Source organism: Mchenga conophoros, linkage group LG9 (genome assembly GCF_057382185.1).
Source record: "Mchenga conophoros isolate Kocher_MC1m ecotype Shallow Benthic linkage group LG9, M_conophoros_male_GT1.1, whole genome shotgun sequence".
Taxonomy (NCBI): domain Eukaryota; kingdom Metazoa; phylum Chordata; class Actinopteri; order Cichliformes; family Cichlidae; genus Mchenga; species Mchenga conophoros.
This window is the reverse complement of record NC_140534.1, coordinates 34,319,023-34,342,902: the sequence shown is the minus strand read 5'-3', so window position 1 is coordinate 34,342,902 and position 23,880 is coordinate 34,319,023. Positions and strand designations below refer to the sequence as shown.

At 39.1% G+C, this 23,880-nt stretch overlaps 1 protein-coding gene across 1 annotated transcript; it reads left to right on the top strand.

Annotated features, from left to right (window-relative positions):
* The first annotated feature begins 2,529 nt into the window (after nucleotides 1-2,529).
* On the top strand, nucleotides 2,530-21,656 carry LOC146567751 (uncharacterized). Its single transcript, XM_085287744.1, has 4 exons — nucleotides 2,530-3,078; nucleotides 13,281-13,387; nucleotides 16,917-18,689; nucleotides 19,255-21,656. The coding sequence occupies exons 2-4, from the start codon at nucleotides 13,370-13,372 to the stop codon at nucleotides 19,747-19,749; spliced, it is 2,286 nt and encodes a 761-aa protein (XP_085143870.1). The 5' UTR covers nucleotides 2,530-3,078; nucleotides 13,281-13,369; the 3' UTR covers nucleotides 19,750-21,656.
* The last annotated feature ends 2,224 nt before the right edge of the window (nucleotides 21,657-23,880 follow it).

Here is a 23,880-nt window from a genome sequence, read left to right as displayed (position 1 = left end):
CTTCCAAGCAAGCTCTGAGTGTGCTACCACGTAATGGGAAATTCACAGAGAAACTCGCGGATTCTTCCACTGACCACTGCGGCACACCTGCACCAGGGTAAACCTCCGCCTACGCCACTCCTGCTTTACAGGTGAAAATAGAGCAAAAGGACCGCTAGTCTTTGATGTTATTTATTTTCTGCTGTGTTTTACTTGCATCTATTTGAAAGACTGAGTGTAAACACACACAAAAAAAAAATTATGTGCTGGAATGTGCAGAAAATAGGTTTAAATATTAAACAAGTCAGAGAATGTTGCATATAATTAAATTTTTGCTTGATGCATAAAGTTAAAAGATTAAAACTAATAAAACAAGTTTTAAAATGAGACTTTTCCATTTGATTACATTTTGTATGATGGATTATGTAGAAAAAGTAGAATTGGGCTGAAAGATCTATCGCTTTATCACCTATTCAGGTTGTAAATCGTGTTTTTAAAAAGTAACCAAGTAACTAAGTAATTAATTACTTTTGAAAATAAGTAATCAGTAAAGTAACGGGATTACTTTTTGGGGGAAGTAATCAGTAATTAGTTACTGATTACTTTTTTCAAGTAACTTGACCAACACTGCTTGTAAATGACCCAGATTATTTATCTTATTGATATTTTTCAAACAGTTAAATCCCTGAACGAATTATACCTTATAATATAGATTAGACTCTTATTTTGAAATTCGGAACGGGCAACTTCCGGGAAGGAAGATCGAACTGCTACCGCTTGCTGCAGAAAAGGTTAATGAGAAGGTTATCGTTTTCCATCTATCTTTAAATTAGCATCTAGCTGGAAGGCGAACAGGTATGTTTTTTGTGTTGTACTTGTTGTTTACATTTCAGACAATTTGTAAATGTATTACTTGATTGTTAATAAGTTTATGAGTGATCTAGTAGGCTGATGCTAGCACCTCCTGTGCCTTTTCTCTGAATTAATTAGCATAACGGAAACGTGGTTATATCAAGTGAATGTTTATTTTGTTTTATGTTATGATTACAGCTCTTACAATGTGTCTATGGTAATTTGTGAATAAATGGGTTGGAATACCCCACCATGGTCCATCCGTAATGATCATTAAGTGCATCGTCTGAATAAAGTCCGGCTGGAATGCTACAGTACTTCCGGGCCTAAAGTAGTCTGCGTTTAATATGGCTTTTGTGTTGTTAACATGTTTAATGTTTTGTATTTTCTTCTATTTAATCTTAAAAAGCTCCTAAAACTGTCAGTGATCCCTGTTGACCTCCCTCGGCTTTTATTACCGCTAATCATTTATTTAAGCTCAGTTTTTAAAACCTTAGGATGTAACTACAGCCCAGCCCATGCAGCAGTATATGAATGACTAACCTCGTATTGTGGATGGATTATCTCAGTTGTTCTCCTGGCTGAAGTTTGGTCCTTTTACAGCATCCTGCCATGCGATTACATTTGTTCCTGACCACCGAGAACACTCACGTTAACTAATTTTTTTTGCAGCACAAACCAGCACAAATGTAGCACAAACGTTTTATACCACTTTTATTGGATTTGAAGAAGGGGGGGGGCAACTTCCCTCACATCGCCGAAACACATAAATGAAAAGAAGGCCCCTAAACTTATATTTCTATTCAATAAGTTCTATTTATGTTAAAAGGAGGCCTCCTCTCTACCTGAGATGTGGATCATGATTTCCCTTTCTGTTCACACTGTTTGTGTCTATGTTCTCACATTCTGCATCTTTTTCTTTCTTTCTCTTGTTATTTCTCTTATTGTAATGCTCAACCGTATATATTTAGATGCATGGATAAATAATAGTGCCTTATATGTTTATATTGTTGTTGACAAATAAAGGTTATTTAAAAAAAACATCGGCCATCTTTTTCGAGTCACGTGTCCAAACAGCATCGAATCAAAGCAGATCAAGAAGAAGGGGGCGGGGCAAAGTGTTTGTGCAGGAGGGGAGTGTCACTACCCGATCCGTACCGGAAACCCGATCGGTACCCCGCATGCGCAAATCTTACGTCACTTCCTCTCTTTGCGACATTCAATATATTTGAATGATGCGGTTAGCGCCCAGTTAGCTCCTAGCATTTCTCAACAGCTCTGCCTTCTTTTCGACTGCCCGGGACATTTAAACAATGGATAATCTGTATACAAAGAAATTCATGCTTTTCTCCTCAACAGAGAGCGTCCCCCGATTGAGCAACAGCGCCGTAAAATAAGAAGAATGGCGCCTAATTACATAATTACAGAGTTAATAATACAGACTTTGTAATATCTCACGTGTAGATTCATCAGCCAGATGAACTGTTTACTGACAATTGGCAGTGATAGCGCACATCATCATCACTATTCCAACAATCCTCTCCTCACAGACAAGCATAAACACACTCGACTATCGCTAAATCAGATTTAACACACGTTTGTAATGACGATAATTCAGTTTATAATAGGGTTTATTCGCTCGGTCAGCAGGTGGCGGTATCCTCGTACACTGGGGAGTACACTGCCATTAAACGAACAGAAGAAGAAGAAAACATCTGCACATGCGCGGTACGGATCGGGTAGACCCGATTTGTACGGTCAGACTTTACACATGCGCAGTAAGGATCGGAGAGTCCTGATCCGTAACTTTCTTTTTATTTTTCGTTTTTGTCTACATTGTACTGAAATGCTTCATTATTGCAAACATTTCAAGATATACTTGTTATTCTTAACATTTTAACAGATACTCTGACCCATAACTATCGTAAAACGCTACGACCGGAAGTAGAAACCTTTCGCGCATGCGGGGTACCGATCGGGTTTCCGGTACGGATCGGGTAGTGACAGGGAGTCGAGCAGAGAGAGCTGCTTTTTCATGAAACGGGAGTAAAGTAGTAAAGTATCGATCATAAACCACTACCAACGTCCTGATCGATATCTGCATCGATCTGCCCACCCTTGTCTCCTGGATCGTAGCTGAGATCAGCGTGAACCACGTGGGTCTCTGCTCCCTGATCTGTTTCCTGTGTTTGGAAAGAGTTGCAGCTTCATCGCGGAGTTTCTCTCGGTTTGTGGGCTCATCTAAAGGTAAGCACCGAGCTAACTTTACTGTGAGTTCAGTTCATGTTGAGTTTAGCTCCTGAATGAGGTCTTCTGCTGCTCTCCTCGGTGTCTGTTCACAGTTTATTGTGAACACGTTGAGAGAAGAGTGAGAGAGTGTTTGGAGAAAAACACCAACTAATCATTAGCTCAGCATGCTGGGAGAAGTTGGAGCAGAAAAGGCTTTTCATTGTCCCTGCAGCTGTTTTTCTGCCTGCACCAAACCTCTACAGCCTCATTTGTATTTGAAGTGATAACAGGAAGGTGTGTGTGTTAGCACACGCAGCTGAAACTGCAGCTGCTAGAACACACTTGTTCATTATCCGCTCAGTCAATAACATTCATCCATTTCACAGACACATTACAGACACGTGTCCTTTATCAGGCTTTTTTTGTCTATAATTTGTCAAATGCATCTTTCCAGGATGATTTTAAGTCATTTTGAGTCAACGTTCAAGTTGCAGTCAGTAAATTCTTATTGATGGAGAGAATTCTTTTTTTTATAATTTTTTTAAAAATCCGAGTCCATGTTAAGAATATTCTTAAAAGTATCTTGATGAATACTTGTTGTAATGTCGTGACTATCGATCAATGGTCATGAGTGCCATAGTTTCACAGTTACTATTCCTAAAAGTAAAGATAAGATAAGATAAGATAAGATAACCTTTATTAGTCCCACACGTGGGAAATTTGTTTTGTCACAGCAGGAAGTGGACAGTGCAAAAGTTATGAGGCAAAAATTACAAAAATACAATAAGAATAAATACAGTACACAACTGTACAGAATAGAATAAAATAAAATAAATATACAATAAGATAAAAATAGAATACAAATACAACTAGAAAGTGCATTTTCTGAAGAAACTGCAGTGTGAATGCTTGAATCTGAATGTATGCACTGAAATGAATTAATTACTGAATTTAAGTTAAAAATCTTGAATGAGATAAAAAAAAACAACCCGAATTTAACCTGAAAACAAAAGTGCTGAACTGCTAAAAGCTGAAGGTTACACAGAAGAAGAAGTTGGAAAAAAGCTGAAAATGTTTTAATTGTAAATTAGAAAAACCTAAGAAATGAGAAAAGAACATTTAGAGTCAGAAAACATCTGAAAGAATATTAAAAGGTCATATTCTTTGAATCACTGAATGACTAAAATGTGATCCCTCCACTTGGATCCACACAGTTTAAAAAGTTTACATCTCTGAGCTTTGAAAGACAAGATGTTGGAAAGAGAACAACGATGGCGACGTTTTGAGGATAAAATGATGGCTGTAACACTGTGGAGACAGCAGCAGTTGAAAGAGAAGTGTTTAAGATGAATCTTGGCAGAGTGAGAGAGAGAGCTCGTTAAGCAGGCAGGTGTGAGCCTGGTTGCTATAGTGACCGCACCCAATGGCTCCATACACACGGACACAGACATGCACCTCACTTTTGCTGCTTAAAATGAACAGAAAAGTCAGGCCGAAACAAATCGTTCCCATATGAAAAGTACAAGTCGTATTGACAAAATTCTTTCACCGTGAGCGACAGCAATGTCTAGTCTACTGAATTCTCAGTTTTCATGCCTGTGGAGTTTATTATATGGACGTGGTGACAGTGGAAAGACACCATGCTCTTCTGATTTTCAAAAGAACCTTCTGAGCCATTTTAACATTAGAGTCTATGGAAGAGTTGGAGGGAGGAGGCTGTGCATTGGTGACATTTATGAAAGAACCATAACACCTAGGACAATAGTAAACACATTGGATGAAAGAGGACAGCCATGGCTACGTTTTGAGGGTAAAATGGTGGCTGTAGAGCAAACGCTGTGGACACAGCAGCAGTTTTAAAAAAGATTTTAAGATTAATTTTTTTGCTCCTCTCACTCTAGCAGTTGAGCTCTCTCACTCTAGCCCCAACATTCCGTCCCATACACACCCATTATAAACTCTGAAACGGGTGAAAAAACATCATGAAACTTAAACTGGAACTGAAGAAAAAGTATAATAGATATTGAAAAGATAAATACAAGTTGAATAGTTGAATGTCTTGTCTTCATTTTAAAGTTTGAATGGTGGCTCTATGTCAATGTATGTGGAAGTAGTAAGAGTTTAAAAATGAGTAAGTTGAATGAGGATTTGAAGGGTCTCCCCATTGAAATACATTATAAATTTTTGTTGAATAAAGTTGAATAAAATTAAAAATATAAATGTTAAAAATATGAAAAATAGAAGCAGTGTTGTCCAAAAGAATAGGAATCTAACGGTGTTTGAATGGTTTTTCTAAGTTGAACGGTTTTGAAGGAGTAGGCTTTCAAAAAACGTACGGAATAGATAATAATAATAAAATAGAATAACTAGAAAGTGCATTTTCTGAAGAAACTGCAGTGTGAATGCTTGAATCTGAATGTATGCATTGAAATGAAATAATTACTGAATTTAAGTTAAAAATTTTGAATGAGATTAAAAAAAACCCCCGAATTTAACCTGAAAACAAAAGTGCTGAACTGCTAAAAGCTGAAGGTTACACAGAAGAAGAAGTTGGAAAAAAGCTGAAAATGTTTTAATTGTAAATTAGAAAAACCTAAGAAATGAGAAAAGAACATTTAGAGTCAGAAAACATCTGAATGAATATTAAAAGGTCATATTCTTTGAATCACTGAATGACTAAAATGTGATCCCTCCACTTGGATCCACACAGTTTAAAAAGTTTAAATGTCTGAGCTTTGAAAGACAAGATGTTGGAAAGAGAACAACGATGGCGACGTTTTGAGGGTAAAATGATGGCTGTAACACTGTGGACATAGCAGCAGTTGAAAGAGAAGTGTTTAAGATGAATCTTGGTACAGTGGCAGGCAGAGCTCGTTAAGCAGGCAGGTGTGAGCCTGGTTGCTATAGTGACCGCACCCAATGGCTCCATACACACGTACACAGACATGCGCCTCACTTTTGCTGCTTAAAATGAACAGAAAAGTCAGGCCCAAACAAATCGTTCCCAAATGAAAAGTAAAAGTCGTACTGACAAAATTCTTTCACCGTGAGCGACAGCCATGTCTAGTCTACCAAATTCTCAGTTTTCATGCCTGTGGAGTTTATTATATGGACGTGGTGACAGTGTAAAGACACCATGCTCTTCTGATTTTCAAACGAACCTTCTGAGCCATTTTAACATTAGAGTCTATGGAAGAGTTGGAGGGAGGAGGCTGTGCATTGGTGACATTTATGAAAGAACCGTAACACCTAGGACAATAGTAAACACTTTGGATGAAAGAGGACAGCCATGGCTACGTTTTGAGGGTAAAATCATACCTGTAGAGCAAACGCTGCGGACACAGCAGCAGTTTTAAAAAATATTTTAAGATTAATTTTTTTGCTCCTCTCACTCTAGCAGTTGAGCTGTCTCACTCTAGCCCCAACATTCCGTCCCATACACACCCATTATAAATTTTGAAACGGGTGAAAAAACATCATGAAACTTAAACTGGAACTGAAGAAAAAGTATAATAGATATTGAAAAGATAAATACAAGTTGAATAGTTGAATGTCTTGTCTTCGTTTTAAAGTTTGAATGGTGGCTCTATGTGAACGTATGTTGAAGTAGTAAGAGTTTAAAAATGAGTAAGTTGAATGAGAATTTGAAGGGTCTCCCCATTGAAATACATGGGAAATTTTTGTTGAATAAAGTTGAATAAAATTAAAAATATAAATGTTAAAAATGAGAAAAATAGAAGCAATGTTGTCCAAAATAATAGGAATCTAACGATGTTTGAATGGTTTTTCTAAGTTGAACGGTTTTGAAGGAGTAGGCTTTCAAAAAACGTACGGAAAAATAAAATATAACTAGAAAGTGCATTTTCTGAAGAAACTGCAGTGTGAATGCTTGAATCTGAATGTATGCACTGAAATGAATTAATTGCTGAATTTTGAGTTAAAAATATTGAATGAGATAAAAAAAAAAAGTCCGAATTTAACCTGAAAACAAAAGTGCTGAACTGCTAAAAGCTGAAGGTTACACAGAAGAAGAAGTTGGAAAAAAGCTGAAAATGTTTTAATTGTAAATTAGAAAAACCTAAGAAATGAGAAAAGAACATTTAGAGTCAGAAAACATCTGAAAGAATATTAAAAGGTCATATTCTTTGAATCACTGAATGACTAAAATGTGATCCCTCCACTTGGACCCACACAGTTTAAAAAGTTGACATCTCTGAGCTTTGAAAGACAAGATGTTGGAAAGAGAACAACGATGGCGACGTTTTGAGGGTAAAATGATGGCTTTAACACTGTGGACACAGCAGCAGTTGAAAGAGAAGTGTTTAAGATTAATTTTGGCAGAGTGGCAGGCAGAGCTCGTTAAGCAGGCAGGTGTGAGCCTGGTTGCTATAGTGACCGCACCCAATGGCTCCATACACACGGACACAGACATGCACCTCACTTTTGCTGCTTAAAATGAACAGAAAAGTCAGGCCGAAACAAATCGTTCCCAAATGAAAAGTAAAAGTCGTATTGACAAAATTCTTTCACCGTGAGCGACAGCAATGTCTAGTCTACCTAATTCTCAGTTTTCATGCCTGTGGAGCTTATTATATGGACGTGGTGACAGTGTAAAGACACCATGCTCTTCTGATTTTCAAACCAACCTTCTGAGCCATTTTAACATTAGAGTCTATGGAAGAGTTGGAGGGAGGAGGCTGTGCATTGGTGACATTTATGAAAGAACCATAACACCTAGTACAATAGTAAACACATTGGATGAAAGAGGACAGCCATGGCTACGTTTTGAGGGTAAAATCATACCTGTAGAGCAAACGCTGCGGACACAGCAGCAGTTTTAAAAAAGATTTTAAGATTAATTTTTTTGCTCCTCTCACTCTAGCAGTTGAGCTGCCTCACTCTAGCCCCAACATTCCGTCCCATACACACCCATTATAAACTCTGAAACGGCTGAAAAAACATCATGAAACTTAAACTGGAACTGAAGAAAAAGTATAATAGATATTGAAAAGATAAATACAAGTTGAATAGTTGAATGTCTTGTCTTCGTTTTAAAGTTTGAATGGTGGCTCTATGTCAATGTATGTGGAAGTAGTAAGAGTTTAAAAATGAGTAAGTTGAATGAGGATTTGAAGGGTCTCCCCATTGAAATACATTATAAATTTTTGTTGAATAAAGTTGAATAAAATTAAAAATATAAATGTTAAAAATATGAAAAATAGAAGCAGTGTTGTCCAAAAGAATAGGAATCTAACGGTGTTTGAATGGTTTTTCTAAGTTGAACGGTTTTGAAGGAGTAGGATTACAAAAAACGTACGGAATACAGAATAAAATATAACTAGAAAGTGCATTTTCTGAAGAAACTGCAGTGTGAATGCTTGAATCTGAATGTATGCACTGAAATGAATTAATTACTGAATTTTGAGTTAAAAATATTGAATGAGATAAAAAAAAAACCCGAATTTAACCTGAAAACAAAGGTGCTGAACTGCTAAAAGCTGAACGTTACACAGAAGAAGAAGTTGGAAAAAAACTGAAAATGTTTTAAATGTAAATTAGAAAACCCTAAGAAATGAGAAAAGAACATTTAGAGTCAGAAAACATCTGAATGAATATTAAAAGGTCATATTCTTTGAATCACTGAATGACTCAAATGTGATCCCTCCACTTTGATCCACACAGTTTAAAAAGTTTAAATGCCTGAGCTTTGAAAGACACGGTGTTGGAAAGAGAACAATAATGGCGACAATTTGAGGGTAAAATGATGGCTGTAACACTGTGGACACAGCAGCAGTTGAAAGAGAAGTGCTTAAGATGAATCTTGGCACAGTGGCAGGCAGAGCTCGTTAAGCAGGCAGGTGTGAGCCTGGTTGCTATAGTGACCGCACCCAATGGCTCCATACACACGTACACAGACATGCGCCTCACTTTTGCTGCTTAAAATGAACAGAAAAGTCAGGCCGAAACAAATCGCTCCCAAATGAAAAGTAAAAGTCGTATTGACAAAATTCTTTCACCGTGAGCGACAGCAATGTCTAGTCTACCTAATTCTCAGTTTTCATGCCTGTGGAGCTTATTATATGGACGTGGTGACAGTGGAAAGACACCATGCTCTTCTGATTTTCAAACGAACCTTCTGAGCCATTTTAACATTAGAGTCTATGGAAGAGTTGGAGGGAGGAGGCTGTGCATTGGTGACATTTATGAAAGAACCATAACACCTAGTACAATAGTAAACACATTGGATGAAAGAGGACAGCCATGGCTACGTTTTGAGGGTAAAATCATACCTGTAGAGCAAACGCTGCGGACACAGCAGCAGTTTTAAAAAAGATTTTAAGATTAATTTTTTTGCTCCTCTCACTCTAGCAGTTGAGCTCTCTCACTCTAGCCCGAACATTCCGTCCCATACACACCCATTATAAACTCTGAAACGGGTGAAAAGACATCATGAAACTTAAACTGGAACTGAAGAAAAAGTATAATAGATATTGAAAAGATAAATACAAGTTGAATAGTTGAATGTCTTGTCTTCGTTTTAAAGTTTGAATGGTGGCTCTATGTCAATGTATGTGGAAGTAGTAAGAGTTTAAAAATGAGTAAGTTGAATGAGGATTTGAAGGGTCTCCCCATTGAAATACATTATAAATTTTTGTTGAATAAAGTTGAATAAAATTAAAAATATAAATGTTAAAAATATGAAAAATAGAAGCAGTGTTGTCCAAAAGAATAGGAATCTAACGGTGTTTGAATGGTTTTTCTAAGTTGAACGGTTTTGAAGGAGTAGGCTTACAAAAAACGTACGGAAAAATAAAATATAATAATAATAATAATAAAGATTAGAATAACAATACTGTGAATGCTTTTCAAGCATTCACACTAACTAGAAAGTGCATTTTCTGAAGAAACTGCAGTGTGAATGCTTGAATCTGAATGTATGCACTGAAATGAATTAATTGCTGAATTTTGAGTTAAAAATTTTGAATGAGATAAAAAAAAACAACCTGAATTTAACCTGAAAACAAAAGTACTGAACTGCTAAAAGCTGAAGGTTACACAGAAGAAGAAGTTGGAAAAAAGCTGAAAATGTTTTAATTGTAAATTAGAAAAACCTAAGAAATGAGAAAAGAACATTTCGAGTCAGAAAACATCTGAAAGAATATTAAAAGGTCATATTCTTTGAATCACTGAATGACTAAAATGTGATCCCTCCACTTGGACCCACACAGTTTAAAAAGTTTACATCTCTGAGCTTTGAAAGACAAGATGTTGGAAAAAGAACACCGATGGCGACGTTTTGAGGGTAAAATGATGGCTTTAACACTGTGGACACAGCAGCAGTTGAAAGAGAAGTGTTTAAGATGAATTTTGGCAGAGTGGCAGAGAGAGCTCGTTAAGCAGGCAGGTGTGAGCCTGGTTGCTATAGTGACCGCACCCAATGGCTCCATACACACGCACACAGACATGCACCTCACTTTTGCTGCTTAAAATGAACAGAAAAGTCAGGCCGAAACAAATCGTTCCCAAATGAAAAGTATAGGTCGTATTGACGAAATTCTTTCACCGTGAGCGGCAGCAATGTCTAGTCTACCTAATTCTCAGTTTTCATGTCTGTGGAGTTTATTATATGGACGTGGTGACAGTGTAAAGACACCATGCTCTTCTGATTTTCAAACGAACCTTCTGAGCCATTTTAACATTAGAGTCTATGGAAGAGTTGGAGGGAGGAGGCTGTGCATTGGTGACATTTATGAAAGAACCATAACACCTAGTACAATAGTAAACACATTGGATGAAAGAGGACAGCCATGGCTACGTTTTGAGGGTAAAATCATACCTGTAGAGCAAACGCTGCGGACACAGCAGCAGTTTTAAAAAAGATTTTAAGATTATTTTTTTTGCTCCTCTCACTCTAGCAGTTGAGCTGCCTCACTCTAGCCCCAACATTCCGTCCCATACACACCCATTATAAACTCTGAAACGGGTGAAAAAACATCATGAAACTTAAACTGGAACTGAAGAAAAAGTATAATAGATATTGAAAAGATAAATACAAGTTGAATAGTTGAATGTCTTGTCTTCGTTTTAAAGTTTGAATGGTGGCTCTATGTGAACGTATGTTGAAGTAGTAAGAGTTTAAAAATGAGTAAGTTGAATGAGAATTTGAAGGGTCTCCCCATTGAAATACATGGGAAATTTTTGTTGAATAAAGTTGAATAAAATTAAAAATATAAATGTTAAAAATGAGAAAAATACAAGCAATCATGTCCAAAAGAATAGGAATCTAACGATGTTTGAATGGTTTTTCTAAGTTGAACGGTTTTGAAGGAGTAGGCTTTCAAAAAACGTACGGAAAAATAAAATATAATAATAATAACTAGAAAGTGCATTTTCTGAAGAAACTGCAGTGTGAATGCTTGAATCTGAATGTATGCACTGAAATGAATTAATTACTGAATTTTGAGTTAAAAATATTGAATGAGATTTAAAAAAAAAAAAAAAAAAAAAACGAATTTAACCTGAAAACAAAGGTGCTGAACTGCTAAAAGCTGAAGGTTACACAGAAGAAGGAGTTGGAAAAAAACTGAAAATGTTTTAAATGTAAATTAGAAAACCCTAAGAAATGAGAAAAGAACATTTAGAGTCAGAAAACATCTGAATGAATATTAAAAGGTCATATTCTTTGAATCACTGAATGACTCAAATGTGATCCCTCCACTTTGATCCACACAGTTTAAAAAGTTTAAATGCCTGAGCTTTGAAAGATACGGTGTTGGAAAGAGAACAATAATGGCGACAATTTGAGGGTAAAATGATGGCTGTAACACTGTGGACACAGCAGCAGTTGAAAGAGAAGTGTTTAAGATGAATCTTGGTACAGTGGCAGGCAGAGCTCGTTAAGCAGGCAGGTGTGAGCCTGGTTGCTATAGTGACCGCACCCAATGGCTCCATACACACGTACACAGACATGCACCTCACTTTTGCTGCTTAAAATGAACAGAAAAGTCAGGCCGAAACAAATCGTTCCCAAATGAAAAGTAAAAGTCGTATTGACAAAATTCTTTCACCGTGAGTGACAGCAGCTTCTAGTCTACTGAATTCTCAGTTTTCATGCCTGTGGAGTTTATTATATGGACGTGGTGACAGTGGAAAGACACCATGCTCTTCTGATTTTCAAACGAACCTTCTGAGACATTTTAACATTGGAGTCTATGGAAGAGTTGGAGGGAGGAGGCTGTGCATTGGTGACATTTATGAAAGAACCATAACACCTAGGACAATAGTAAACACATTGGATGAAAGAGGACAGCCATGGCTACGTTTTGATGGTAAAATCATACCTGTAGAGCAAACGCTGCGGACACAGCAGCAGTTTTAAAAAATATTTTAAGATTAATTTTTTTGCTCCTCTCACTCTAGCAGTTGAGCTGTCTCACTCTAGCCCCAACATTCCGTCCCATACACACCCATTATAAACTCTGAAACGGGTGAAAAAACATCATGAAACTTAAACTGGAACTGAAGAAAAAGTATAATAGATATTGAAACGATAAATACAAGTTGAATAGTTGAATATCTTGTCTTCGTTTTAAAGTTTGAATGGTGGCTCTATGTCAACGTATGTGGAAGTAGTAAGAGTTTAAAAATGAGTGAATTGAATGAGAATTTGAAGGGTCTCCCCATTGAAATACATGGGAAATTTTTGTTGAAAAAAGTTAAATAAAATTAAAAATATAAATGTTAAAAATGAGAAAAATAGAAGCACACCATTCCAAAAGAAGAGGAATCTAATGGTGTTTGAATGGTTTTTCTAAGTTGAACGGTTTTGAAGGAGATAGTCGGCGAAAAACGTACGGAATAGGAAAAAATAATAATAATAAAGATTAGAATAACAATACTGTGAATGCTTTTCAAGCATTCACACTAATAAAGATTAGAATAACAATACTGTGAATGCTTTTCAAGCATTCACACTAATAATAAAGATTAGAAGAACAATACTGTGAATGCTTTTCAAGCATTCACACTAATAATAAAGATTCGAATAACAATACTGTGAATGCTTTTCAAGCATTCACACTAAATACTATATACAACTTTATATATAAAGAGGGCGTCCGCCAAATCCAAACTGTAAATATGATGGCTTTAAATTCAATCCTGGGACACGTCCCTCTCACGTTCTTGTCTCACTGTGATGTTACTGTTTTGTGTCCCAGCTGATCAGCAGGAGGAGAAGAGTTTGACAGAGCACCAGGTGAACATTTTCAGCCGTTTGGACTCAGCTCAGCTGCTACAGTGGAAATAAATGTCATCAACACAAAAGGTGAAGAACATATCACTTTTATCAGAATCAGAAAACTTTATTTATCCTCAAGGGGCAATTAACAAACAACCGAGCAGCATACGTTGAAGATAAGGACAATAATAACAGGCAATAGGAGTGAAATAATAAATACAGAGAATATACAGTATATACAGTTTTAAAATTACAGTTTTAAAAATTAAAGTGACTGAAAGATGAATAAATAACAGTAAGTGACAGCTTTTATTGAAACTGTGTGCACTTCATCAGCTGATGCTTGTTTGTCAAGATTGGAGAAGTTTCAAGAAGAGGCTTATTGACATTTTGTATGGTGATACCCAGGCTGAAACGAAATACAGTTTCTCTCGTTTTTTTCCTTTTTTGCCTGTCCCATTTGTTTCTTTTGCCATCAGAATTATTGTCTGGAGACAAAGAAAGATGCCCAACGGATTTACTTTACCAAATGGACCATCCCGGCCTTGCTGTATTAGTCTATTTGATTTACCTTTGCTTTTATTGTTTATTTTATTTTCACTTGCTACACACGGGACAGATATGACTGGGAGAAAGAAAGAGGGAAAGAAAAACAGTGGGGAAGAGGAACTTTGATAAAGGGCAAAAAACAAAAACCAACAAATCTATATATATATCTATCAATCAATCACCTGAAATACAGTTTCTCACCAGAATCTACAGTGCAATAATCAATAAAATTAAAAAGGAAAATGGCTTAAAAAAAGAAGAGTAAAAAGGCAGTAATAAATTAAAAGGGTAAATAACAAAACATCTAAATAAAAAAAAGAAAACAAAAACTCAAGTCTAAATAGTCACGCTCATACAGGTAGCAACAGTCCTTTCACAGAGTATTGTGTGCATCTGGGGAGTATATTGTATGCTATATGTGTGTGTAGACAGGAGGCATCACAGTAAAGCCGTGCTAATAGTTGAACGGATGGGGAGGTGAGGTTTTCTGGGCCTCCTGGGGGAGTGGAGATGCGTTTGTGCTTTTTTGATAACTGATGTGGTATTAATAAAGAAGGACAGGTCTTCTGTTTTGTCTTTATTGTTTATGAGATTATGGGATCTACGCCACACTTCAAGCTGCTCCACATCCATTCTATAAGTGGACTAATTGTTTTCAGTAATGAGACCAACCACAGTTGTCTTTGAACTTCACAATATGATTAGCACTGAGTCTGGCTTACAGTAATGTGTGAGCAGACTGAACAGCAACGGGCTCAGGACACCCCAGAGGAAAGCCTGTGCTCACCAAGATGGTCTTTGATGTGTGACTGCCTCTTGTCACTTTGTCAGGAAGCTGAAAACCCAATTGCAGGTTGCAGGGTCCACACCTAATAGCATCAGCTTTTCCACCAACTGCTGCAGAATGATCGTGTTAAAAGCTGAGCTGAAGTCGATGAAAAGGACTCTGGCAGAGGGGTGTTCTTCCTCTCCAGGTGTGACAGCATAACACGGAGTGTGGTAGAGAGAGGTCATCTTCTGTAGATCGGTTGGTCCTGTATGCAAACAGAGATTGACAGACCACATGACTTTCGCGCATTGCATGTTGGGTACGAGTGGCAACAAAATCTAAACACTGCATCAAGCGCTAGTATTTCCAGCACCGGTAATCATTAATTCTGCGGTTTTAATCCCTACTTGCATTTTATTTGCCTCCAAAACAGTCATGTACAAAAAAACGGAGAACACGGCAGGTCCGTACAAAGACAGACTTGAAAAAAAGGAAATCTTTCATCACGCACATATTTATTATTATATGGTCCTAAGTGTGAGTGCATACACTCACAAAATGTTTAGTAATTTCAGATCCCTGCAACAAGCCCAGGTCCAGTTTACTTTGGTGATTTGGACTATTCCATTTAACAGATGTGTTTTTTTTTTTCTTTTATCTCCTGTACAGGCCAACACAATCTATTTGTCGTTTCAGGTTGTAGTATTACACAACTTTCAGATCAAATAGAAATAAAATGAGTGTTTCGTAATTCGTTCAATTCTCTTTATTTATAACTGGCATTATTGTTTCATTCTATTATAGAATCTTACAAGAAAGAGGCAAAATTGTATTCAATTGTGCTTTATTAGCTGCTTCGGCAAAGAAGCAAATCAACAATGCAAAAAACTCCCAAAAAACATTGCAAAACAACATAGTGGAAAACAGTTATTCATCACTTGATTGCTTCAATACAACACTTGGGCACATATATGCAGAACTTTTCATGGCTGTTTTGATATCGCTCTCTCTCTTAACAACCATATTCATGAGTCGCTGAAATGTAGCTGGAGCACTGCGTAAACCAAAACCCATGACTGTATATGAATAAAGACCAGATGGCGTGATGAAAGCAGATATTTCCTGAGCTCTGGGAGTCAGTGGCACCTGCTAATATCCCTTCAACAGATCAAACTTGCTCACATATTCTGCTGCACCAACTTGGTCAATACAGTCGTCAATATGAGGCAAGGGATAGGAATCGGGTTTGGTCACTGCATTTACTTTACGAAAGTCTGTGCAACAACGTGGTGATTTATCAGCTTTTTCAACCAACAAACATGGGGAAGCCCAGCTTGATGATGATTGAAATGTTGTTGCACTGCAATGTTGTTTTCCAACATGTTGATGCGGAAGGAGAAAAGAGAGAGCCTGACAGACTGACGGATAAAGGACGAACATGATATGGTTTCAACAAATTAACCTGGCAAAGTTGATTTATTTTCCGGCGATCTGGTGTAGCAATCTGATAATTCTGTTCAGACAGTTTCTGTACCACGGTGTAAGGCCCAGCAAACCGTGCCTGGAATGGTGACCCTGCAATTGGAAGAAAAGCCAAAACCTGGTCACCCGCACTAAATTGCTGCTCTTCAGAACGCCGGTCATGAAAATATTTCATCTTGACCTGAACCTTTTCAAGGTTCTGTTTCGCCAACTGACCTGCCACATACAGTCCGTGCCGAAAACCATTAACCTAATCCATCAAGTTCACTGGTGGTTCACCTGACAACCACTTATCGCACAGCATTGTCAATGGTCCCCGAACTTTGTGGCCAAAGACCAAGTCATTTGGGCTAAACCCAGTACTCTGGCCGTCACAGCATAAAGAGGGAAACACATCATCATGTAGCAATTTCAAATATCCAGTGGCGTTGAGGTTTCCATTGATGAAGAATGGACCCACTATCGTTGTACCCCATATACCACACCAAACCATCACTTTTGTTGTTCCAACAGTCTTGGAGGGATCCATCCAATGTGGGTTAGAGTCAGACCAATAGCGGTGGTTTTGTTTGTTAACTTCACCATTCACATAAAAGTTTGCCTCATCACTGAACAAAATCTGCAGTGTGTTCCTCAGCCAGGACACGTGAGGGCATGATATCCCATACCACGTGTGTTGTACCGAGTGTATTGCCTGAAAAGGAACTACTTCAACCTTTGGTTTAAAACTAGTGTTAGTGGAGGAAGTTTGAAGGTTGAGTTTGTTCCACGACTGCATTTCACTCACTGCCTCTGTTTGTATCTCTGTCACTGCAGGACCAACATGGAGCAAGAAGTCAGCGCTCTCAGGAGGCCGACAAACCTCACAGAAGAACGGGGGAGAAAAAATACAGCTGTGATGAGTGTGGAAAGTCGTTTTCCCTTTCTCAAAACTTAAAAACTCACCAGCTCATCCACAGTGGAGTTAAAGCGTACAGCTGTGACTTCTGCCGACAGTCTTTTCACCATCCTGACAGCTTAAAAACACACCAACTCATCCACAGTGGAGTTAAAGCATACAGCTGTGAGTTGTGTGGAAAGTCTTTTACGCAGAGTGCATACTTAAAAACACACCAACTCATCCACAGTGGAGTTAAAGCATATAGCTGTGAGTTGTGTGGAAAGTCTTTTACCCACACTGGAAGCTTAAAAAGACACCAACTGATCCACAGTGGAGTTAAAGCATACAGCTGTGAGTTGTGTGGAAAGTCTTTTACCCATGCTGGAAGCTTAAAAAGACACCGACTCATCCACAGTGGAGTTAAAGCATACAGCTGTGAGTTGTGTGGAAAGTCTTTTACCCGCGCTGAAAGCTTAAAAACACACCAACTCACCCACAGCGGAGTTAAAGCGTACAGCTGTGAGTTGTGTAGGAAGTCTTTTACCCACGCTGAAAGCTTAAAAACACACCAACTCATCCACAGTGGAGTTAAAGCGTACAGCTGTGAGTTGTGTGGAAAGTCTTTTACGCAGAGTGCATACTTAAAACAACATCAACTCATCCACAGCGGAGTTAAAGCGTACAGCTGTGAGTTGTGTGGAAAGTCATTTAACTGGGCTGGAAGCTTAAAATCACACCAACTCATCCACAGTGGAGTTAAAGCATACAGCTGTGACTTCTGCGGACAGTCTTTTCACCGTCATGACACCTTAAAAAGACACCAACTCACCCACAGCGGAGTTAAAGCATACAGCTGTGAGTTGTGTGGGAAGTCTTTTACCCAGGCTGGAAGTTTAAAAACACACCAACTCATCCACAGTGGAGTTAAAGCATACAGCTGTGAGTTGTGTGGAAAGTCTTTTACCCACGCTGCATACTTAAAATCACACCAACTTTTTCACAGTGGAGTTAAGCCGTATAGTTGTGATGAATGTGGAAAATCTTTTACCCATGCTGGAAACTTAAAAACACACCAACTCATCCACAGTGGAGTTAAAGCGTACAGCTGTGAGTTGTGTGGAAAGTCTTTTACGCAGAGTGCATACTTAAAAACACACCAACTCATCCACAGTGGAGTTAAAGCATACAGCTGTGAGTTGTGTGGAAAGTCTTTTACGCAGAGTGCATACTTAAAAATGCACCTACTCATCCACAGTGGAGTTAAAGCGTACAGCTGTAACTTGTGTGGAAAGTCTTTCACCCAGGCTGGAAGCTTAAAAACACACCAACTCATCCACAGTGGAGTTAAAGCGTACAGCTGTGATCAGTGTGATAAAGCTTTTACTCAAAGTAGCTACTTACAGCGTCATCAAGTTACCCACTCCGGATTTAAGGCGTACAGCTGTCACATTTGTGGAAAAACTTTCCGCTGGCTAGTCAGCCGAGACATTCACCTACGCATTCACACAAAAAAGGATGTTTGCTGCTGTGATCAGTGTGGCAAAATTTTTGTGACATACAAAAACTTAGAGCGGCACATGTTTACCCACACTGGGAAGAGACCTTATAAATGCGAACTGTGTGAGAAGACTTTTAAATCTCCACGTTACCTCAAATCACACCAAAAGATTCACAGCAGAGAGAAACTCTACAAGTGCAGTTACTGTGAGGTATGTATTTTTCTTTTTACAGTTGTAGTTAGTTTGAAGTATTATGTTAATGAAGTTTAACTCATTCACTCCCATTGACGTCTATAGACGTCAATGGCAGTGAATGAGTCAATGGGTTTAACTCTTTCACTGCCAATGGCTGGCAGTGAATGAGTTATTTTCAAAACTAAATGAGACATGAAAACTTCATTTACAGAATATTCAGTCAAATCTGACACAATTCTCCTGAAACTTTCCTGATGTTGGAAAAATGTAAAGTTTTAAAAGCTCCTTCCCTTCCTATCAATCTAACATTTACACTCCAATAGATGCATCGGAGAGAAGCTTGGGGTTTGTATCTTGTGGCATGCAGAGTAGAGCATCCAGGAGTTTAATCACCAATCTTCCCAATAAGTAGATTACCTACAAATTAAGAGTCATTGTAAGCCAGTAAGTTGAGTGTTATAATGTAAATAGTAAAATGTAATTGGATGCTGGCACAGATGCTCTTTATTTCAGGCGGAGTTCAAGATAAAAATGTTGAAGGAATTGCCTGACCTTCACTGTCTTTTATGTCTTTGTTTAGAAGCAGAGCGACACAGATGGATCCACTTCTCAACCCTGTCGTCACTGTGGTGGTGAGAAGACGTTCAATCAGCAACAGAGCCTAAAACGACATCAACGCAGACACACTGGAGACAAAATGAACTACTGCAAAGAATGTGGAAGAGGTTTCACCACACCAAGTGAATTAAGACAACATGAACTCTGTCACAGTGACGTCAAAACGCAAGTCTGTGACCAGTGTGGGTCATCCTTCACCACTGCGGATCATCTTGAAGTGCATAAACGATCCCACGCTGTAAATAAACAGTTTCATTGTTACCAATGTGCAAAAACATTCACTTCATTATCTGCTCTGTGCAAACATCAGCAGTATCATGCAGAACCGAAATCATTGGATCACAATGAATCTGAAGAGACAGAAAGATCCTCTTCTGGTTTCAGGGTCAGACTTAAAAACCTTGAGATCAGGCTCCACAGAGTTCAGATGGAGTCTCCTGTAAAAAGTGTCAGCTGATGTCACACTTGGATCTGATTTCTCGACTTTCTGGGATTTAGAAAGTTCGAAAGATATTCATAAGATCATTAAGTTTTTTGTTTTTTTTTTCCTTTAGGGAATTTTACAATGATATAGTAGTCAACCGGCCACGTTCCAGGCTATGGGTGGGGCGCCATGGCCGTCGTGGGCCCCCCCCAGACCCCCTTCGCCTGAGTCGCCGCCTCTGCCTTCCGCACGGTCGGCCCCCTGAACTGCCTCCACATCGCTACCGTTGCTTTCCACACGGCCGGCCTCCGGACTAGCTCTGTCACCTGTGCTACCCACCTGGTCGGCCCCCCGACCGTTTGACTTGTGGACTTTTGTGCCGGCGACCTCCGGGTCGGCCCCCTGACTTACTACTGAACTGTTCTTTGTGCGCCAGTGTTTTTTCGTGCGCGTTTCGTTTTTGGTCTTCTACTGCTCCTGTTTTGTTTTGCTTCGAGTTTTGCTTCGTTTTGTGTTTTCTATTATTGTGATTTTGGTTCTGTTTTTCCTCTGTTTAGTGTTTATTCAGTTCTGCCCATGTATTCCTGTGTTAAGTCCACGTTTCTTAGTCAGTCCCTTGCATGTGTAAGTTCCTGTTTTATTGTGAAAGTCTGTGTCTTATGTCAGTGTGTTCTATTTACGTTTCCCCTGCCTCGTCAGCTGTGATGTCTTCCAGGTGTGTTCCCCTCCTGTTTCCCATCCCCTGATTCCTGCCGTGTGTATTTATAGTGTGTGTTACCTCGTCTTCGTTGCTGGTTTGTCTGTGTTGTTTCCCCCCGGTCTCCCTCCGTATGTATTTCCCCGGACCTCCCTGCATCTTCGTTTCTGGTTTGTTTTGTTAGTTTTGCCCAGTTTAGGTTTTCTAGTTTCATGTTCACCCACCATTGCTGTTTGTACCCACTCCTGTAAATAAATACTCACCTGCACCAGAGCTGCCGCCCTTCGGGTCCTTTCTACAACTCCACACGTCTGCCACACCGGACGTGACAATTTTAACAGAGTGAGTTTTATTAAACATGGACATGTCAAGAATTGGGCCCTTTAAAATTGTACCAGTGCACTTAGAGAAAACCGGTCAGGTGATTATGTGTCGTGTTTTGATGAGCTAATAAAAAGCTCTCTTTTGCTCTCATTTTTTGTAAGCAAGCCTGCAAGATTGAATTAACAGCGCTGAAATTTTTTCGGGACAGCAAATATAAGGTGACCTTTTCCAGATTACAACTGGCTGAGGAGAAGCCACCTGTGGCAACCTGGGAGTTCCTGTCTAAAAGGATTGCCGCATGTCAATCCAGACCAAAAATGATAGATTTGTTTTTATTTTGAGTGAATATGTGTGAATTAGTGACTGTGGGTTAGCATGAATAAAAGGGGACAAACAATTGACTAGGTTGGGGAGAGAAAATTATGATCATGTTGTGACTTTCTGGAAGTTTGATTTAGCTACGATAAAATTTATTCATAAGTAATTGCTTGTATGCTTAAGCTTAATTGATTAGAATGTTTGTTTTCTCTTTGATCTTTTAGTAAAATAAGCGGTTATAATGATTTTCTTATGATCTATTGTGAAAGAAACTGGCTGGGGCCAGTGTTGAGCAGGTTTAATATGCAGTACTTGCAAGTGGTTTATATGTGCTCTAGCTCCCTTCATATTTTGTCAGCATGGTGACCAATAAAACCGCGTCAGGTGAGCATGCTCCGATAACGTTGGGTAAACAGGTAGAAGGCAGCGCTGTTTGAGGGCAGAGAGAAGTTCTAAACAGCCAAGATCGCTGATGGCAAGGACACGCCACATCCAAGATCTGATCTGCCACATATACATCCACTTCTCGCATCAATTCAGACTGACACCAGAGGCAGTGGGAGTCCTCCAAATCGCTGGCTAACGCAGGGGAGCATCAGCAGTAAGTCACGAATATTAAGAATTGTCTGTTGCTCATACACCAACAGCGAGTGGCTCTTTAAAACTTAGCAGGGACACCACTATAAACACAATACATAAATATTTCAGAAACGAGAGATGGCGCCATCTTGGAAAGACTACATCTGGCCCCCTTAAGTTCAATTACCAGTGAACATGGTAAGTAATAAGTAATGGTAATGTGAAAATTTCTTTTTCACTCTGACTTGAGTGAAAAAGAATAATTTTTTCAGAGAGTGCATGTCTTTGCAAATAAAAACAAGTACTGACTGTATTATTTTTGTTGCACAGATTAAAGTTATTGTTAGTGTCATGGTCTGGGTGAGTGCCTGGAAATTTCCACCAGGCTCCTGAGGCTCCTTGGATCTGCCCATGGGCAGGGCCACCACAGCTTCACTCACCTGGAGCTAACTGAGTCAATCAGGCTTAAGCTCTATGCTGACGTTTCTTTGCCAGTTCGTCAACTACTTGATGTTGGTACTACTTGATGTTTCATGTTTACGCTCTCAAAAATGTTATGCTTATGCTGTTTGTCTTGAGCTGCAGGACACTCCACGGTGCAAACACTCACCTCTTTGATTCTGTCAGGGCTCAGAGGCCCGTGGCATGGAATGGACTCAGGTGCAGAACCAAAGACTGGAAGCTTGGAGTGATTTGCAAAAACAAAAACTTTTATTTACAAGTGTTCCTAACAGAAATATTCTAGACAAAAGACAAGATTAAGCTTTGTGCAAAAGCATGGCGTCTGTGAGGTGCGGGGCTAGGGCGAGCAAGGAACAGTCAGGTCACTAAACTGCTGAGACTGGATTGGGTCTGGTGGAACCTGTGGCAGACCAGGGTACTGAAACGTAGGAGAGGAAAATCAGAACAGTCCAAGGAGTTGTGTTTCCCCATTTGACAAGCTGGAATGGCTTATGTGTTTGCTGGCGGGGATTAGCTGGAGGTGGAGGCGAGGTCCAGGTGGGTACTGAGTCTCCCATATAGGTGTGCAGGGAGGCAGGCAGGTGAGAATGGCAGTTTGTCTGAAAAGGATTAAGCAGCAGCTGACCGGAATCCAGAAGCAAGGCTATGGCAGGGTTTGGAATGACGAGTCCAGGTACCGATGAGGTTAGCAGACGATCTGGCGAAGACTCATTGTGTGCGCTGCTCCTAAATACTGCCAGAATAATTGCCTGCAGCTGAGGAACGGGGAGGGGCAGGAAGGGCTCCACCCAGAGGAGAGCTGATGCTGTGCAAAGTTACTCAGGCTCGCCCAGACCATGACAGATTCTGGCTTCACACTGGCTCTCTGGAAATCTCTGTGCCTCAACTGCCTGCTCTCTCGCCACCTCGGAATCAACGGAACCCAGGTCAGCAGTCTCGCCTCCTCGAATTCTCCTGGACTCACAATCCTCTCCCTCAACACCTCTATCACTTCTCCTGCAAGTAAGCTGGGAAAATCTGTCATACTCACCTTCTCCGAAAACCACCTGGACTCTCGTTCTAACTCTGTTCACCTCTCTCCTCAGTGTGACCAGTACATACCTGCCACACTCAAGTTGACCTTGCCGTCCTATTTCCCTGGTTGCTCACCGCCACCTTACCACACCACGTTAGCCAAGCCACTGTGTATTTGCCACTGCTAAGTGTACCCTTGTATTACCTTGTTGAAACGTTATTTTTGCCTCCACTCTGGGTTACTGCGCTTTAGTTCAGTTCAAGTTACCATATGACTGGTACTATCGAAAAGTTAACTTCTTCAATTGTCCGTTGAGCGGGATCACCTCATTTGGTTTTAAAATTAGCATTTGATGCTACGTTGCTATGGTTGCAAGACACATGCTCACAAATTCGTTGTGTTACGCGGGTATTTGACTCTGGTGGTGCAGATTTTAAAGACTGAATACCTGTAAGAAGTTATCTATAGAATTTACTCGATAAATCTGAGGTAACAATTTGCATTGACTTTTTTGGGGTAGATTTAAGTCAATATATTGTGTATAAAATATTTAATTAAATTGGGTAAAATTTACCCCATATTTACGTATATATTCAACAGCTACTTACTCATTGAAATTAGATAAAATTAATTATATAATAACTAATAAAATTTAATTATTATCAGTTGATAAACATTACCTATTCATATAAGATAAAATGTACCCCCCAAAAAAGACATTCAGATGGTTCATCATCTCAATGTTTTTATTACATAAAAACACAGAATA

What these genes read in the sequence shown, in the direction of transcription:
- LOC146567751 (XM_085287744.1), top strand. An exon ending in ACAAGTGCAGTTACTGTGAG is followed by an intron (nt 18,690 to 19,254) that starts GTATGTATTTTT and finishes GTCTTTGTTTAG; the next exon opens with AAGCAGAGCGACACAGATGG.